This window comes from Rhamphochromis sp. 'chilingali', assembly GCF_963969265.1.
Source record: "Rhamphochromis sp. 'chilingali' genome assembly, chromosome: 7".
NCBI classification, from domain to species: Eukaryota; Metazoa; Chordata; class Actinopteri; order Cichliformes; family Cichlidae; genus Rhamphochromis; species Rhamphochromis sp. 'chilingali'.
This window is the reverse complement of record NC_137934.1, coordinates 5,104,421-5,124,302: the sequence shown is the minus strand read 5'-3', so window position 1 is coordinate 5,124,302 and position 19,882 is coordinate 5,104,421. Positions and strand designations below refer to the sequence as shown.

Genomic DNA, 19,882 nt, shown 5'->3' with positions numbered 1-19,882 from the left:
GAGCAAACTAATCACCCAATTCATGACTATTTTCACTTGATAAATGATTTCCTGGCAAAGGCTAACTTGGACCAATCAACAGAACAACACCACACCTAAATTAGAAAGCTAATACACAAATGCATTTGTGAACACGTGATTGATGACTGACTTTCCAAGCAGCTTTGGTCATCAAAATCGTACAGCAAATTAATTCACAGTACAAGCCGGCACGAGTTAGCCTGAAAGCAAACTTTGGCTGTCAATGATGGAAAGCGTGTAGGCGTAAGAAAAGCCATAAGAAAAGGATGTCACGGAGTAAACGGGAGGATGGGGTGGAGGGTTACACAATTACTTCCACCATATAAGCTCTGAGTTTTCCGGTCCTTTATTCCTCTCCTCTTGTTTTGGCACGAATAGATTCATATGCCAAATTGGACGCAGCACTCAATCAGCAAGGTGATTATTAAAAGCTGTTTACCGGAGGTGGCCTTGTCTCACTTTCGACACTATTGACTACAGTGTCATCAATCAGAGCAGCTACAAACCCCTGTGAGCGTTTGCTGACGCAAACCAAGTTTGGGAAGAAAGTTCAGGAAGAGAAAATGAGAAGGTCTTTGTTGTGATAAATGGGTGAAAAGTATGGAATTAATGATCAGAGGTGGGACCGGCTTCTGTACGCGAAATTGCAAGGTGTTGATCTTGACAGCAACTCATGTACACATATGCAAGCAAAGACAAAAAAAAAGAAAAGTTAATCAGGACAACAAACTTTAAGCTTGAGAAATGGGCAAGAAAAAGAACTTTTTACCACATGGCACCTTAAAATAACATCCATAAAACTATTCTTTTCTTTCTAGTAGAGGACTCGTTGGATCACACTGTTCACAACATACTGCAGCGTTTGTGTTGACAGAATAAAACATCTAGAGTGACCAGATGTCCTGATTAAATCATCAGAGTTCCAATTTGTCCTGGCGTCTCGACAGGGACACACTTTGTTCTGATAATTAGACTGAATGGATTTTTGGAGTTTTCTTCTTGCAAAGGAGACCTCTGTGAATTGTGTCACAGAGTAAAATAATTGCATTATTATTTAGAAATGGGTGGTGCAGATAAGCACTCTAAATAGGGAAAAGGCTTGTTTCTCTTCTCTTTTATAAAGACCAGCGGCAGGGTAAGCTTTTTGTCCTGACAACAGTCTATTTACATATATTCTATATTACAACACAAGAGTGGTGCACTTGCCCGTTTTTGCAATGTATTTATGTTATATTGGGATTTTTGTTTTCTGCTCATAGTCCAGGAAAAAAACAAAAAGGATCTTATACAAGGTTTTGCTCCTTGCGCCCTGTGACAGTGATTGAAATAGCGCTGACATTTCCAGAACACTCTTGTTCCTTTGGAGTACCCCTTCTTTCCGTGATTGTCAAGGCTGGCTAACCCAAGGCGTTCTCCACACGTAACTGATCTGAGGACAGCAGCTGACATTTACAAAGGTCCACAGTTTTTTCACACACCATTAATTAAAGTGAGAACAAATCTTTTTCTCCCTCTTTGGCTCTTCCACCTCTCACTTCCGTCACGACCGATCTCCTCGGTGCCTTGTTGAAAAAACTGTAATCGTTTACACAGAACTAAAAGCTTTGTACTCACACAAACGCTTGGCCTCACGTTAACAATCACAAGGATCGAGCATCCCTCAGGATAGAGACTATTCAGCAGTCCTTACTAATATAAATCTCAAGGTAACAATTTTAGATGGCCATGGTCAGTTTAGTTGCATACACTGTATATAATGATGCCCTGATGCATGATTAACAGAAGTTGTTGAAAACACATAGAGCTGGAGATTGACACTTTGCATGCACTGATCATAAATATGAATGTCACTCCCATATTGAGCTTACAATAAAGTCTTTGAACTGTTATTTTAGGTGAAAGCATTGCACAACATACAGCTTTAAGAAAAAAGAAACTCAAGAGTTTAGTTTTAATTTATTTGGGCTGTTCTGAAATCAACTCGGGGTCAATACTATATGCACAAGGTGAGAAATGTACATACACCCTGTGAGATGATTAATTCTGCAGAGCTGAAAGTTACAAAATGTCTTTAACTTGTCAAGGCCAAGGGCAGTAAACTTTCTGTTGGTAATCATGACTGAGTATAGCCTGTAGCTTCTCTGCGTGCCACTGCAAACCTTTTTTGTAATGCCATATATGGATGTGCCATTCTGTAGTAGCTGGATTACCTGTGCTACCTGAATGGGCTGCAGGGACTGTCTCATCCTACCAGTAGTGAAAAGGACACAAACTAAAGACCAAACTAGAGGAAAATCAGGCAGGAGCGAGGAAGTAGAAGGGAGCGAGTGATAGTGTGTGGCCGTTATCCACAAACCCATTCCTTTTTTGGGGGTTGCCTTTCCAGTGTACCTGCTGTCACTTTTATTTGCATCAAAGCAGGTGAACTGGATTCACAGTGGTTTAAGGTTCGTAACTGGAGAGACAGATATCCCTAAAGTTGAACATACTTTGTGTTATATTGTGGTGATCAAGTGTTGGCTTAATTTTACAGAGGAGATAAAGCTTGGTTAATCCTGACCACGTGAAAAAAGGTGGGGGTGGGGGGTGGACTGGAAAAATAAAAGGTAAAGCTTCAGATGTTTAAACACAATTTCCAGAGGTATGTGGCAAATCAAGTCCAAGAACGCTGTATTAAACTTTTAAGCATGTCATCTTTCTCTAGTACTTGTTTTCTACCAGAGAAGGCGTAACATTGTTTGTAACAATAAAGTTGGCAGACAATCTCAAAATCCTTTAGCATAATCTCCAATCATCAGTGTAAACCTGGACACAAGGAAGGTTAACAAAGTTTCGACCTCAAATCCATCAAAAATATATTTAACAGTTAAAAGTCAGTTTTGCCCCAGAAAGCAACCATTTTAACTGAAAAACTAATTGGAGGCGAGACCATAAGATTCATGTTCATCACCAGAACATGTAAACATTTGACTGCAAGTGTACATTATGCAGTAGAAACAAAAAACAGGAGTACATCATTAGTGAATATGAGTTGGTATTAAAGTCCAAACAAGAAGCAGCATCAAACTGAATTTATGGCTAGTGGTCATTGCTCATTTTCAAAATATCACAAACAAAGCACGGTTACATGGTTCTTACATGTGAATCTTAAGGGACTTGTGAATACTAGTCAAACTTGCAGGCCACAGTCAAGTCTTAGAAACAAAAGAGGAGAGGCTTTTTATTGTCACTTAGGAGTTCTGCAGTGGCAATGTTAGCGTCTGCAGGCATTACAGACTAATGGGAATGTGCTGACTGTGCTGGCCTTTCCTATAAACAGCAGTGCAAACACATACCTGCATTATATCCCCCTGCTTGCCCATTACTGTGCGTACAGTATGTGGGTGTGTGCTTCAAAGTGGTCGCATGCTAGTAGACTCACAAATGTGTGAATGAAATAGTATTGTGTGAGAGAGAACAGCTTTTGTGCTTGTTTATGTTGTCATGTCTATGGGCGTGTGACTCTGAGTGACAGAGGGAAAAAGAATCCGTGGAAATGTGCGTGCACCAACTTATCCATGCAGCCCAGGCCGGCAGTTTGCGGTAGTGTGCTAGCTGAGGTGGAACGGTGAAAGGCAGATTGCTTAGGGAGTGCCAATACTCCTGCTTTTCATTTTGCAGCTTAACCAATCCAATCCCACAACCAAGAGAGGAGATTCACAACTACTCTCCCTACTATGTTTGATAACAATGCATGAATTATCCTTTTAAATTACTTTCTGCATGCGTTTTTTAATTAAAACTATTAAAGTGAATCAGTCATTCGCGGTCCCTCTGAGGACCCTGAGAATGTAACTCGCCAGCAGTTTGTCATACGCCGCTGCTCCTCACATTCTACATTTAACATTAAAGTCAATTAGCTCACGTTTTTTTCCACAGCTAGTGACTACACTGCAGTGACTGGGCAGAATTAGAGAACTCAGTATATCACCAGAATAAACAGAAGAACAAAGTTGAGGCTTTTCGAGTATTCGATCTAGGACAAAAACGTTATCCATAGATTTTCAAGAGCATATCGTTTTCCACCTGAACAAAGCTCAAATCAATCAAAACAATTTAGAACTGTGAGCTGAACAAGCTGTTAATGTTGTACTGTTCTAACTAGCTGCTACAAGTGAACTTTCCCTCCAGGCCTGGGGAAATTGGAGAAGCAATTCAGTGTAATAATGAGCAGATTGATTGAAACTGGTTGGAAACCTTTATTATACCGCTGCAAGCGTGTGTTACGTGTTTGCATGCATGTTGTAGCAGACAATATAAGGAGGAGACGTCTCCCTTAAAGAATGTTAAATAGGAATGGAAAAGAGAGTTGAGTAATGCCAGAGATGCTGATCTGAGGCAAACAACATCCCCACTGGGACAAGCATGAAATAAACATGTTGTTGCACTGAGATGGGCTTATTACAAGTTCTCAAAAGTTTGAACAGTGTGGTGACAGAGATATGTAAAGATGTGGACTTATTGTTTTCATTGGTTTAATGAATCTCTAACTGGAATTGCTGTGGTGCCATGAGCCAGAGGTGTCAATTGGAAGAAGGGTATTAAGCCAGCACCGACTGACTCCTCGCAGACATGGAAAGAAACTCTGAAGACGACAGGCTTTATTTAAAAAACTTTTTAAGAATTTAATTCCTTGAGATACATTTTACAAATTTTACAAATGAAAACCTCTTTGTCCCATTTTTGCTCAAGCTGAACAATAATTTGGGCTTTTAGGCAGCAGCAAAAGTGTAACACTGCAAAAGGGGCTGCGCCACATTTGAATCACAAGATAAAAAGGAAAACGTCTTTGTGAAAATGAATACAGAACAATTTTGTCTCCAATATCTGGTTTTCATAATTGCTGGAAGACAAAAATGAAACTGAAAACAAAATTCGATTAATCGCGCAGCCCTACTAGAATCCTTCTACTATTTATGTTGTAAAAGATAAAGTTCAATGAAGCGAGAGAAAAAGACGATAGCGAGAAAAAGAATAAATGCCAGAGAGATAAATGGCGAAAGAACGAAAGCCAGAATGAAATAAAGAGACCAGGAAAAAGAGAAATACGAAGCTGAGACTCAAAGAAATAAAAAGTGGCACAAAAAAAAACAGAGAAGTTAGGAATTAGTAAGAGAAAGAAAAGACTAACCGAGATTGTGAGAAAGATTGGAAGAGAAGGAAAAGCAGGCTTGAGAGGAGAGGGATGTGAGGGTTGCTGGATAAAGCATGTGGAGATAAGGTCTGTTCAACAGGCCCTTAAGAACCTGGCAGGTCCACGTTTAAACTCTAAGGCTCAGCGGATCAGAGGCAGAAATCTCTTGGAATTAAACCACTAAAGCTGAGAGAAGAAGAAATCTTTACTTATCTTTCCACACAGACACTAATCTGTATCAAAAAACTTGGTAAATTGAATTAGCAAATGAGAGAAAACAAACCATCCCCCCCCCCCCCCCCCCCCCCCCCCCCCCTTAAGGCAATATGCCTGTCAAAGGCCGTAAACAAAAGTAAAGGTTTGTATATTTTCATGTAAAACTTTCTGTAATTTTAACTCAAATCCACAATTTCAATATATTCGTGATATATAAATATATATATATAAATAAATATGCATCCAGTCCGTAACATAAACAAACTGATACACACAGACAAACACACAGAGGACATCTGTGTTCCATTACGTACCGACAACAACTTCCCGTGAAGACATAAACAAATAGATGATGAGAGCTCATTTGTTGTGCACTGGGTGGGGGAAAATGTCAGGATGACATTTGGCTGTAGCTATTTATGAGTATGTGTGTTGTTTCTCGTGTGTATCTGTGGGTGACTGAGTACCTACTGTAGCTATAAAATCAAAATATATCAAGGAAAAGGAGGAAAATATAATCTAAAATATAGTTCAATCAATGTGGGATGTGCTGGACAAACAAGCCAGATCTGTGGAGATCCCCCCATTAAATAACTTACAGGATGTCATGCTAACATGCCAACAATCCCAACAATCCCCTAATGACACAAAAGGTTAGCAAGGACTTTGTGTGTGCATAGTCTCAAACTGCAGAAACCCATTAAAAAAAAAAACTAGAACCACCTTAAGTTCTATCTGAATTGGACTCCAACAAGAAGTACCAGTTTATTTAAGCTCGATATGAAGAATACTAAAGGACAGACGAGTCAGTCAGTGTCTCATCTTCAGACTCTGATAGCCTCCAGTGTCTCACTGAGTGGATGAACCATCTTTAACCCTTTAGAGCCGATCGGAGCGGGAACGCTCTGTTATGCGTAACTATTTTTAAATCCCGGTAGCACTGCAACCACGTAAGCTAGCGCAAAATTTTTTTTTGCATATGAAACCGGAGGAGTTGTACTTACATATTGTGCCATCAGCTTGTCCTAGGTCACGGTTTCCTTCCACATAAAGCTTTGCAAAAACTGCATAAAAAGCGCTTGCAGGAACAAAAACATAATATTCCAGAAACACGCTTTGCCGGTCCGATCAGCTGTTCAAAACACTTCCTACGTTGGAATAGACGTCAGCGTGAATTTTTGCATTTCCGCCATTACCTGCCTGAAACCGGAAGTGACGTCATTTTCGCGAAAATGTAGTCTTTTTTGCGATCAGGGCCTCAGGGCCTATACTGCTCTTTTTAAAAGTTATCTTTGACTTTATGACTTTCTGTGTTGTTTCTGGGATGCTTAGGACTCATATTGCACTGCTGGAAATAGTTTATTTTGATGCATATGCTGCTTTTTTGCAAATTTGCAGTATAATATTTATTTTCGTTTTTCCTGCAGTGTATAAAAATTGGTGTATTTCAAAAATAAAACTATGAAGACACTCAAAATAAATTTCCTGTGGTGGGAAACTATTTTGTGCAACTTTTTTGTATTTACAGTTTTGAGGGATAAGCCTCTTAAATTTCTCTAACTACAAATATATGTTAAAAAATCAAAAACGATTTTCAATTTTTTTGTAGTTTATTGCACTTTTTTGCAATTTATGTAATTACTATGCACTTAATGAATACATATTATTAAAATCTGGGCTATAATGGTTGTATTGATGTACATCAACTTGAAATGCTCCCAAAAATGGCTCCACAGCATGTAAAAATATAATATAAGCTCTGGCGGACTTGGTTCTATGGTAGGTCTTAAAGGGTTAATCAACTGGCCTCCACCTAAAGCACACATTTTTCAGAACTGTAACCAACTCGTGCGACTTTTGAAGACTTCTTCACATTTATTACGTGATGAAACAGGAGGCACAGAAAAGATGGTTTGAGGTCATGACCGTCAAATACCAAGAACACAAGTAAAGCCATTTGATTGCTGCTTGTATTTATTTCAGATGTACTTTTGTCACTCTTTTCATTCTATATAACCAACTGAGGGGCTCTGAAGTCAAACGGACCTGTGTAGGACCTCTGAAGTACTACGAGTCACTTCTTTTAGCAAATAAAAACTATGTTATTAGCTGATCAGCTGATATCCACTCAGTACTGAGCTGTGCTACATCAGTCATCCAATGAGATTAGCCATAATTCAGAAATACGAGTAAAAATATACCTCTTTAACATAGATAACACAGTTTACATATTTTCCAACCAAGAGGCAGCTGTGCTTTCAGTGTTTTTGGAAACCAGATACTGCAGTCCTTTTGTTTATTGGCTTCATTCTGAAATGTATTGCCTCAAGCCTCAAGTGCCTGCAAGCTGCAAACCAAAGCAGGCTCGGCTTTAATTAATCATCCGTAAGACTGGTCTAAATAAAACTGTCTCAGGAACAACAAGAGGAAAGTGTGCAACAACGTATTTATGGTCTCGGTGCAAAAACTTCTCTCCTCCGTGGCTCTAAAATTGCATCTGTTCTTACTCTCCCATTAAGATTCTCTCGTTCCTCAAAACCTCACATTTCTTTGTCTTTTTCATGAGAACAGACTGTTTGCCCTTGTTTGCCACTGCATCGGCCGCATGCAAAACCAGTCAGAAAGTCACACTTTAAAGTTGGAAGTGTAAATATGTGTCTGTGCATGCATTCATGTGTACAATACAAAATCAAATCAAATACACACACATGCACTTAAAGCACATTTAAGACAAAAAGTTATAATGTAAACACTGTGCAAGCTTAAAAGAGTGTGTATTTTTGAGCTTCACATAGTGGTTAGAAGAGAAACTCACACCTAGCGACGACACTTATGCAGGCACAAGCATTACAAAGTGTCCATCTGTCCAATCCTAACACTTGTGTTTAGCAAAGCAGATCTGCTCAGCTGTCTGGACAGTCAAAGCAGCTTGTGAGCATCTTATATCCTCCATGTCAATGTTATCTCAAGTATCACGTAAGATTACTTCTCAGTCTCATCCTCCTCCTTATGATGTTTTTTATATTTCTGACTTGTGAACACAGAAGTGAGAGGACTCAGAGGACTACAAGACATCAACAATAAACAAGAGAGAAAGGTCAGAGATAAGATAAGAAAGGAGCAGAGAAAGTAGAGGGAAATGTTAAAAAGAAGAAAAATAGAGAACAGAGCACTGAGAAAAACCCAAACGGATAAGTTAGAAGAATACAACAAGACAGAGAATCAGAGAGAGCTGCCAACGAGCAGAGATGAGGTTTATATGTGACGATGCTAGAATGTGTTGCTACCGTTAAGAAGGCAAGTCCCCCCCAGTGAGCTGGCAACCAAAGTCACCTTCTGGCAGCTGTCTACTGTCATCTACTAATGCACTCACAACGACTTTTGAACCTCGCAGTTAATGACCAGGGAGGTAATGGAGAGGGATGTAGGCCATGAACAACTCCGCAGTCTGGCAGACTGTTTTAATATTGCTTTCGCACAACCGACAGATTCATCTGCATAGAGTAAATCACCACCAGCATCACCAACTGGACAGAAAAACCAGCACCGTGTGTAACTTCCTGTGTACATCTGTAGTGTTCGGACAGCCCACACAGGTTTGAACCTCTCAAGTATCACAACTTGTAAAATCTCAAGTGGAAATTCAACACACTGAGCAAGTTTGGTGCTCAGAGTGCAAATCGCTCTCTCTGCTGCCGAAAGGGTTTCGATTTTTCTGCCATCATTACCACACAGTTGCTGCAGAATTATTCCAAGCCTAAACTAATCCCCTGCTGGGACTAAGCAGCTGGGAATTTTATTTTTTAAGATCTTTTTTTTATTCCCCCATATAGACACAAGCGACAACAATTACCCTAGTTAATTCACCGATCTGTGCAGAAGTCTTGAGCCACCCATCACTTTTTTAAATATTTTGCTTCCAAGGAGTCTGAATTTATTATTACTTTTTTAAAAAGTGCTCCTGAGCAGAAGTTCTCCAGGTGTTCTGGCTACTTTCCACCACTCATTTTCAGACCAGTCCTTGTATCTGACCATTTTGATTTTATTGTTTTTGTTTTATTGAACTTGGTTAACACTAACCTATGAATCATTCAAACACATATAATAGTACATTTAGCAAAAAGCCTGTTTTAAAATGTGTCTTTAGGTGCTTTGTAACAAGCAGCCTGTCTAACAAAACCATAATTTGTTCCAGTTTCTGTTAACACAGTCTAACAGGAATGATAAAGTTATTTTGCACTGGCAAGGTGACTCCCAAAACACTTGAGGCACCTCAACATGGTGTGCAGTGTGTGGATAAAAAAAATCTGAGGAAAGTGGACAAGTGGAAGATTAAAGAAGAAGTCCAATCCATCCATTTTTAACCGCTCCGTGGTAGCAGCAGCCTAAGCATATAAACCAAGACCTCCCTCACTTTAGCCACCTCCTTGAGCTCACCCAGGAGAACACCAAGGAGTTTCCCAGCCAGCCGAGAGATATAATCTCTCTGGTATGTCCTGGTCTCTTCCCAGTAGGACATTCCCAGAACATCTTGCCCAGGACGTGCCCAGAAGATGTTGAAACCACCTCAACCAGCTCCTTTCGATGTGGAGGAATAGCAAATCTACTTTGAGTGATTGGGGGTGCCGTTCAGGTGCGTCCGCCTTCCCCGCAGCAGACCACGCCCCACCACAGCTGTGCAGTCAAAAACAGGCTCACTGCAGTCACTAAGGGTGAACAGTATTACATTCTCACTAAATGATATATATATATGTATTATCTCTGTTCACATGTTTCTGGGTTTCTTTTTTGTAAGACTAAGACTGAACTTTATTTTTCCATGTTTGGCAATATTCACATTCTGTTTAACTTGATGCTTTTTTGAAGAAGTGGTGCAGACTAATGAAGCAGTCTAGTTACAAAAGTTACAAATAGTTGTTTGAAATGAAAGTTGTTTGTTTAAAAAAAAATTACCAAAGGCATTATTGTGAATGAGTTTATTATCTAAATAAAGTTGCAGCTAGGCTTTTCTGTCATTGTTTTGTTTAGGTGGGGCCTGAAAATATTTCTTCCTGCTTTGTGGGGGAAGATGTAAAAAGCCTGAGAACCACTGCTTTAGACAAAGCTCTTTCACACCTCTCATATCTGCAATTTCGTCCTTTCGCTCACTATTGACCAGTAAATGAACAGCTTTGCTTTAATACTCAATTCTCTTGTCACCACGACAAACTGGTCCAGTGTCTACATCACTGGAGCCATCGCCGCAATTCATCTGTCAATCTCCCACTGCCCTCTCCAAGCTCCCAAGACATCTGGGGCAGTAATTTGCCCATGACTTGCAGTGGGAACTCCCAACTTTTCCAGTTGTGGACCATGGTGTCAAACTTGGAGGACTGCTCCAGGGCAAGCTCGAGCCCACCATCTGATAAAGCCTACAGAACCACATCATCTGCAAAAAGCAACTTCTGAGCCACCAAAGGCTCAGAAAACAAAAGAAGTAGCAGCTAAAATGGATCGAATCACACGATGAACAGTATCTGAAATTCACATTGTTATATTTCCACATATGCTTGCACGTTTTCATAAATATCCATTTCTATTGTTCCAAGGCAACCAAAAGAAATTTGCACAGTGCTGTATATGCACTACTGTGGACGGTCTATGATTTAAAAACAAGTTTTCTCATAGAAACACAATTTTACATCCACCCCAACCCCTATAACCAAAGTATGGCATTTATAAATATTCATATTATGTAAACAAATGTCAGTATCAACACCATCGCCTTCTGTGTCTGTGTCCGTTACCTGAAAATCCCTCTCCTCCAGGATCTCTTTCCTCCACCTCACCAGGAAGGCCGCACACACATACAGGTGAAAATGGGAGAAGCCCTCTGGTTCAGCCTGGTGAGCGAGATAAAAAAAAAAAAAACATATGATGTTGATTTAGCACAAGTTTAACATTTTGCAGCATGAAAACAAACAACACCTCCATCTCAGATATGTTATATTGTTCAAACGGAAGCTCAAGAGTGCGAGCAAAGCATCTCTGAGAAGCTCAAACACTCCAGTCTTTCATCACAATTTCATTTTAGGGAAGATTTGGAAGCAGTTTTGCATGATGTATTTAGCCACGCATACGAAAAAGGAGACAGAGGGGAAAAAATAGAAAAAAATTGGAGAATATAAAACATTCTTTTCCTGTCAAAATCCAGAAATTTACATTTGCAGGGCGAGAAAGAAAGATACAAATCCCCTTTTCCTCTACACAGCTTTTTATTTCAGCTGCTCGTTATGTATGGTGGCTTACTTTTTTTTTTATAACTCTGCAATGAGCAGAGGGAATTAAAAAGGGAGTAAGACAAAGGATAAGATGTTCCCTGTTCTATTCATTTTTCTCCAGAGCACCATCACAGAGGGGATAATTACCAAGGCCTTTTGAATGCAAGTGACTTAGGAGTATACGGTCCCTTAGAGAAGGAACACAATATTCAAAGTACATCCTGGTATGAGGACTTTTCTGGAGGCATTTTGACAAGTTAGGTTACAACATGTGTTATTTTAGGGAACATCAAGATTTAACTGGACACCTAAAATTTTGCTGTTCCAAACAAATGTGCCGGTATTAAAGACAGCCAGACTGAGTCTCAAATAAAGCTCGGGGCAAGGCTTATTTGTGACAACAGTTGGGGAAGAAATAAAAACTCCTGTATAAATAGCTTGGAGTGACAACCAAACATTTGCATGAATCTGGAAGTCAAAAATCAACCAAAGGCAGGAAGACAGGAGCTGTGTAAGAGGACCCAGCTTCAGTCTGACGGCAAGAAAAGGCAACCAAAAGTGCAGAGAAAAGAGAGAGATGTAAACAGTATAGGAGTGACTGAGTGAGCGAGAGGCAGTCTGTATGCAAGTGCGGCAGGGCTCTGTAACCTTATCTCCCCTGGACAGACACTTTTAATCATATTTTGTAGCATTGCTTTTTTTCCCTGTTCTTGAGATTGACAGCAATACGTGAAATTTTTCTCTCCATTTTTTATTTTTTTTGTAACTTGTCAGAAATTCAGGAAAATAAAATCTCCTAGCTGAGTCTTGCAAAGCCCTTCCTGTTTTCCTGTTTCGATTCAACTTCTCAGAACTGAAATAGAGATCAAAACAGGACATTTTGCTACCAAGTGACCACTACATAAACAGGATAACAAACTGACAAGTTTATTGACAAGCCTGATTAACCAATGCAATTTAAGTATGGAATTGCACCCATGAATTTCTATGTTCACTAGCAGGCTTTTCCTGGCTCAGAAATGTGGGAACATGAGTGGTCAGCGCACAGGGAAGGCAAGACTAGAGCAAGAAAAACACTCCTAATAATCCCATAAATTAATGAATATTCTGCAAGTGTGCGTCTTGATGTGTCCACTTTAATAGTGCGTGGTATTAGAAAAAAAACAAAAAACAAATGGAGCACTGCGGTGCTCAAAATCATGAAACACACACGTCCTATAATTTGATATTAAACTTTGCAGTCTCTTTGGCACAGGTGGATTAGTAAAATGCCAAAGGCTGTACATACGGCACTGTACGTTCCAATAACTCAGCAATGTATCATCAGCAGTGCTTCCTCGACCGTATAACAGCGGCTATAACTCAGCAGCACACGAGTTTCAGACCCTAACTTCATTTCAAAGGCAGAAGAGGAAGTGCATTTACTGACAAACCGTCCATTATTCTCTCATACACAGTACAGAGAGTGGTTCAGAGGTCGGCGCAGTGGCGATCACCCGCCCCACAAAACAGTCAATCAGGGAGAACCACTGGTCAGTTAACTTATTGCATTTAAATAACACAGACAGTGCCATGTTCTATATTTCGCCAGGTACTGTAATCAAGTGTACGAGCTGATCTTTAATCACCATGCTCATTTATGCAGTGGATAACAGTGAGCCATAACTCTGCAGGAATTATCAGAAACTGCCTTTCCTCTGTGATAATTGAATTTCCCTCCAAGAAGGAAGGAACAAACAGATTAATAATGGATATACAGAAACGAACAGAGATTTGATGTTCGAAAAAACAGAAATTGTCTTCTCGCTCTCTCTTTCTGTCTTTTTTCTTTTTCCCCCCACAACATTGTTAGGTTTTTGCAGACAGATTGATTCTCCCCACGCCTCTGCGTACATATCCTGTCGCTCGGTTTCCTTCTCGCTTTGCCTCCCACTTAGTTAAACCAGTTTTTACAATTATGCAATTAACAGCGTCTGTGTGCACGCGCGTTTGTTTGTTTGTGTGCGTGAGAAACAATGAAAAAGTGAATAATGGAGAGTGCAGGGAGTGGTGAGACAAAAAGAGGGGTGTCTGTGAACAGCGAAGCATGGCGTGATGGGAGTTGTAAACTGGCAGGTGAGTGGCTTGTTGGTCGGGCATTGCAGCCGAAGCAAACAACTGAAGCAAGCAAGCAAACATGCGAGCGCGCACACACAAAGAGACGAGTGAGTATATGAGTGGCATATGGGAGCACAACGTTTATCACTCTCCAAAGACTCACCAAGTTTTAATTTCCTTTCTTCTATGAGTTTGTTTGTGTGTGTGTGAGAGAGAGTTCATGGTTGAGGGCACCAGCGGGGCCGTGAAACTCTGACTTCCGCTCTATTTCTCGCTCTGCCCCCCGTCACTCCCTCTCTGTCGCCACTCCATTCTTACAATCTGTCACCTCCTTCAGTCTCATTCAACAAATGTCTGCTACTCACTTTTCTCCCTCTTTCTCTGTAATCCCACTGTGAAGACTATTTCATAATTTAGAGAGTGATTTTTCTTGACAGTTAATATAAAATTTGTCATCTATCATTTCCACGAGCAATCCAGCATTAACGTGAAATCTATTGCCTCCACCGACTGCATAGTTATTGGTGGTATATGACTCGTGTTCTTCTTCACTTTAATGCGTTTAAGGCACAGAAGTTGAAATTATTAAATGCCACTGCATCTGTAGGCCAGAATTATTCTGATGTTCCTGTGAAGTAATGCAGGCCACAGTATAAACGGCTCAATATTCAAAAAATGTGCATGTTTAATAGTTGTTTGCTATAAATACGATTTAAAACTGTTCATAATTTGTTCTGTGCATGACTGACAGGCTGCCCTGTGAAGCATTTCTATGTAATGATTAAAACTGTTTTAAGTTTATTAGCTCTGAAAGGATCTGTGGATTAGCTGACTGACAGAAAATGAACAGTGAAGTCTGATAATTGGTTCATCATATGAGTCATTTAAATTTCAAATATTTGCTTGATGGAGCTTCTGATAGGTGAGGATTTAGTGCTTTTCTCTGCTTCACACAACTCCGGGTGAGAGGAACTGTGGTTCTTTGTCCATAGCTACAATTTACAGATGGCCCCTGAACTCCACACATTAAGATAACCGGTAGGAGTGTGTGATAGTTTGGTATGGATCAATACCAAGTAAATATAGGGCCAGTATTGCCGATACTGATACTTTTAACCTATAAAGGCAGCTTATGTGGGGGAGATCGGTGTGTCATGACTTATAAGATGAAATGTGCAAGCTAAACACATCCTAATGACCACTAAATTTACTTTCCACAACAATTAGTTAACACAACAAAACAGACTTTTCATATATTATTCATGTATCTCATGTAATGTGTGCTAAAGGCTAAAAATAAAATGGATGTGATAGTCAACACAAAAACATTCAGACATTGCTCATTTCTATTTTCAAAAAATAATTTCTTTTTGAAAAATTCAGTGGGCTACATACTCAACTTAAGGGTTATAAACACAGTATTGATCGATCCACCCACCTGTAGGAACAGGCTGTTGTGAAAGCTTCTAGCCCCGCATATACATACCGTGCTTTCAAAAGAGGACAGATACAAAGATATATTCACTGTAAAAACCTCACTTCACACATTACGAACCTGTAAATTATAATTATGACGGACCAGGAGCCGAATGAGCTACTATGTTACACATATTCCGGTTAAATGACTGATTCAGTTCAATTTTATTTATTCAGCACCAAATCACAACAGCAGTCGCCTCAAGGCGCTTTATATTGTAAGGTAGACCGCACAATAATACATACAGAGAAAAAACCCAACAATCATATGACCCCCTATGAGCAAGCACTTTGGCGACAGTGGGAAGGAAAAACTCCCTTTTAACAGGAAGAAACCTCCGGCAGAACCAGGCTCAGGGAGGGGCGGGGCCATCTGCTGCGACCGGTTGGGGTGAGAGAAAGAGTTCAGCTAAATTAAAAATAGATGTAGCCCCTTAAAGAGCTTGTGGGTTAGCCAGAGTATGAGGCAGAGCCAGGATATGTCATAATACAAGTTCCACCCATCTAAACAACTGATCTTAATTTTAATGACAAGAGTTCCTGGTTCTAGTTCCAGTTGAGGCACAGACATAATAGCATCAATTCATCTAAATCAGTTCTGAATACAGAGAAATGTCTTAATTATTTTATATTGGTTTAGTTTTTAGTTGTATAGACTCTGGTAACTCAAATATAAATATAAATAAAATGGTATTTTGTAAATGGTCCTTTACCACCATCCGTTTATTTCATCGGCACACTGCTCTTTCTTGCTGCCCCATCCACAGCTATGTTATCTGCTGCCGCTGGTGCTCAAGGCTTACTCGTCATTATGATTTGCAAAACAAAGTTTGTCGTAGGAGTCAAGGTGACTCCGTCAAACTTGTCTCTACCTCTTCTCCTCCTCCATTGTTATGCCTGGTCCTCCACCCCTCCTCGTGTCAGGGCAGCCGTATTGGCTGAGACACGCGAGACTCTGACTGACAAGCGCCGCTGATCAAAGTACGGAGAAAACAGGGGGGCGAAGGACTCGGGGTGATAGGGGTATGCTGAGTGCAGTCGATTGGGAGAACAGGAGGAGTAAAAGGGAGGGGGGGTCACCAGAGACATAAAGGGTAGGAGGCTAAGGGTGAACGGAGGAGAAAAGAGAGGGAATGAGGAATGCAGAGTGAGGAGTAGCGCAATGTCATAGCTTCTCTAAACTGCTGCGCTGGCTGTCTGACTAGTCTCATTGCTCCAAGACAAACCGGCCTGACGTGGGACAAACTCGATACTCTGACGAGTCGTCTCTAGACAAGGTGAAAAGGCGATGATGATGGAAGACGGTAATGGAGCAGATTCAAAGTGATGTAACAATTACACAGACTGAATATGATCAAGCTCCCTTCCTATCCTTTGTGTAGGAACATCGCAACATTAGTGATTGGCAAAAGTTGGCATTAACTGCTACAAGCTGTACAAGTATTCCTGTGTGGAATTGCGCACTCGTAGCTGGATTTGATGTTGTGCACGATGAATTTAAACACCGGATATCAAGACAGGGATATTTTGAATTGTAAATTGGGACGTGGGATCTCACAAAAAATAAAAAATAAAAACTGACGACAAGTGTCAACTCATGATGCAATCCTTTTAAAGAGAAAGTGAGAAGGTTTGCAGAGTTTTTCAGGCAAACAGCTTTGAATATAATTCCAGTCAAGTTCAGCGTAGTGTTTTTGTGCATGCTGCTCTAATGCGTTGCCCTGCTCTAGGCAACATTATGAGTGCCAATAATGCATGGTTAGGTTTTAGAGAACATAGGTGATAATGTGTGGGGAAACCATACATTGAAGTTTGTGGTAAATGCTACCAGTGTGACACTTAAAATGCTGCTTCGATGTCAAGATGGGGTGAGGGAGAACAAAACTTTTTTTTAAAAATGAGAGAAATATTTCTACTCACGACAGTGAGAACATGGCAGAGAGAAAACACAGTGACCAGGGTCCTGTCTACAGAGGCCCATCTGATTGTTTGGAGTGATCGCAGGGCCAACAACGGCTATGGAGAGGACGCAGGAAGGCAGCCAAAGCGAGTAGGGACACTTCCTCAGGGATTGTCCCCCTTACTTAAGTGGCAGCTTTTATTTACATCCACAAAGAGAAAACTTTGGAAAAGTTGGTAGAAGAAATTCCAATTATTTACTTCAGATACAACCATGTAAAAATATAACTACAAAAGCATCGCTTTATTTGAAAAATGTCGTTTGAACTAAAAAAAAAAAGTATGAAGTAGTTAACAAATACATGATTGATAAAACTGCTAACAGCTAATTAGTTCAGCAAGTCTTATCAATCAAGGCTTTATTCGCCACGTGCAGGTTGCCCTGCAGTGAAATCCATAATTCTCTTTTAGGTTTTAGAAACAGACTGTGAGAGAGTGAGAGAGTGTCTTAACGCAACATCACGCGCGTCATAGGTTGGAAAACACCGGTTTAAAGCTTAAAGTGGCTTATTCAGGTCACTCACAGCTGCACATTTGTATTTTCAGTTTTTACTAGAGTAGCCGTGGATGATCCACAGCTCAAAATAATCAAAAAACAAATTGCTTTACAGGGAAATGCTAAAACAAGAAAATTACAAGTTAAGATAATGATACAGTTTCAGCTCTTCACCTCTTAAGCTAATTTTCTTCTGATTGGCTGGCATTGACAAATGGAAGGACTGAAATGAGACAGCCATCCATTTTTTGTTTATGTTTGTCTGACATAACATGGCAATAATGTAAAAAAAAAAAAAAAAAGAAGAAGAAACTATTTAAAAACAAACATTATGTCTGTGTGTGTAACTGATGTATTACAAAATGAATAAACTTTCCATGAAATGTAGTGAAGTGAAACTATAAAGCAGCACAAGATTAAAAACTGTGCCTCACTACTTCAATAATAGTCGGCTACTTAGTTCCTTCAACCGCTAATGAATGTAAAAGCTGTATTAATAAGGAGATCAAAGCAAAAATAATTCAACGTCTGTGAAGAAGCCGACTACTCCTGTGTGCATTTGACTAATTTGCTCTGTGCTTTTAACCTTAATCTAAGCTAATGTTCTGACCTATGTTGCAGTAAATTACCACATTTATTTCCACTAGCAATCCATACAATTGGTTAGATCTTACCCAGTGGTTTTAAACAAAGGTAAACAGCTTCCTGCTTGGTAAATTCAACCATTCATATGGAAAAAGCACCATGTTTCAGAAACCCAAAATGTCATGGTATCCCTTTAACAGCCATGCTAATGCTGCCACACTGAGCTACTTGCTAATTTCATGCTCCACGCAACAGGGATAATTTGGTCCCTGTCTGTCTGTCTGCTTGCCCGTTTTTCAGCCAAGGGAAGAGCAGTCTGTGCATGTGAGCGTGTTTCGCTCTATATCTTGTGTCCTTCTCTTGGTTTGTGCCTTTCTCCCTCTTTCAAAGATCAATAGAGACAAATGAGGGGGAAAAACAAGTCTCGGAGAGAAAAAGAGGAAAAGCAGGCTGAGGGCAAAATAGACAAAAAAAAAGAAGAGAAGAGAACAAACGAATGTTGAGAAGAGTCTGCAGACAGAGAGATGACACGAGACGCAGAGAAAGAAAGAGGAAGCGCTGTGTTGTGTTGGATCACACTACTGAACAGATGGCCACACCGCAGAGAGAAGACTACAACAGAGACATTACAACATTCAGGTTAAAATCTCCCCTGGAAGACACTCGCACAGGCGCGCATACACACATATACTGAGGCTCAGTGGCAAAGGGTAAGGTCTTTCTGTTTAATATCAGCATTTGGGAGAAACCCAAACACACTAGTTTTTTCGTTATAAGTCAAGAACATGAATTAAGGAGCCTTTTTACAAAACAATCTTCTAGACATTACTAAATAATGCATGTGGTTGTGCTGTAAAGGGGTTTATACAACCACTAAACTATCAGCTGTCTGTTAGGCAAACAGGAAAAGGTCAAAACTACATGCAAAGGTAAACACACCGAATAATAGTTTGAGGGCAAGTGTGATGGAGAAGAGCAAGAGGAGGGAAGGGGATAGAAGAGTAAACTGGGAGATGAGAAGAGAGATGACAAGAAGAAAGGGCATAAGGGGCGCGTGAAAGAAAAGCAATGCGATGAAAAAGTTTTAAAAAGGACAACAGAGACTAGCAGAGTAGAACAGATAAGAAGAGCTCTGTGCTTTGCTGTCAGCTCCTCTGAAAGTTTCATGAGTGGAAATGGCCTAATTCCCCTACCAGGTCAGGACTGGAGGTGAGGGACTGTGACCGAGCCTGCCAAGACGAGGTGAATGTGAGTTTGTGTGCTGCATCAAAAGGTGTGTGTCGAGGGTGCCGTCCAAACGACATTGTAAAACATCAAATATTTAGAGGATGCATTACAAGTACAATGTGTACCAGCGTTGCTGTCAAGTCACGACAAAGCAACAACACTGTTTAATCATTCACTGCTCGACTTGAGGTGGACCAAACACATGCAGTCATATGAAAAAGAAATATTTCATAGCACTCTATGGTAAATGGACTTAAATAGCATTTTTCTACTCTCCCGGAGTACACAAAGCGCTCTATACAACATGCTAGATTCACCCATTCATCATCTTCTATGCTTTTAAGTGCTTACTGATGGATGCATCGCTGAGCA

The 19,882-nt window shown here is 40.2% G+C and overlaps 1 protein-coding gene across 2 annotated transcripts in view; it reads right to left on the bottom strand.

The window, feature by feature from the left end:
- Window positions 1-19,882, bottom strand: part of tbc1d22a (TBC1 domain family, member 22a) — a 168,468-nt gene that overhangs the window by 16,545 nt on the left and 132,041 nt on the right. For both annotated transcript variants that reach the window (XM_080886923.1, XM_080886922.1), the window contains exon 13: window positions 11,197-11,292. In XM_080886923.1, coding sequence (XP_080743049.1) covers window positions 11,197-11,292 — 96 coding nt within the window. The remainder of the gene's footprint in view (window positions 1-11,196; window positions 11,293-19,882) is intronic.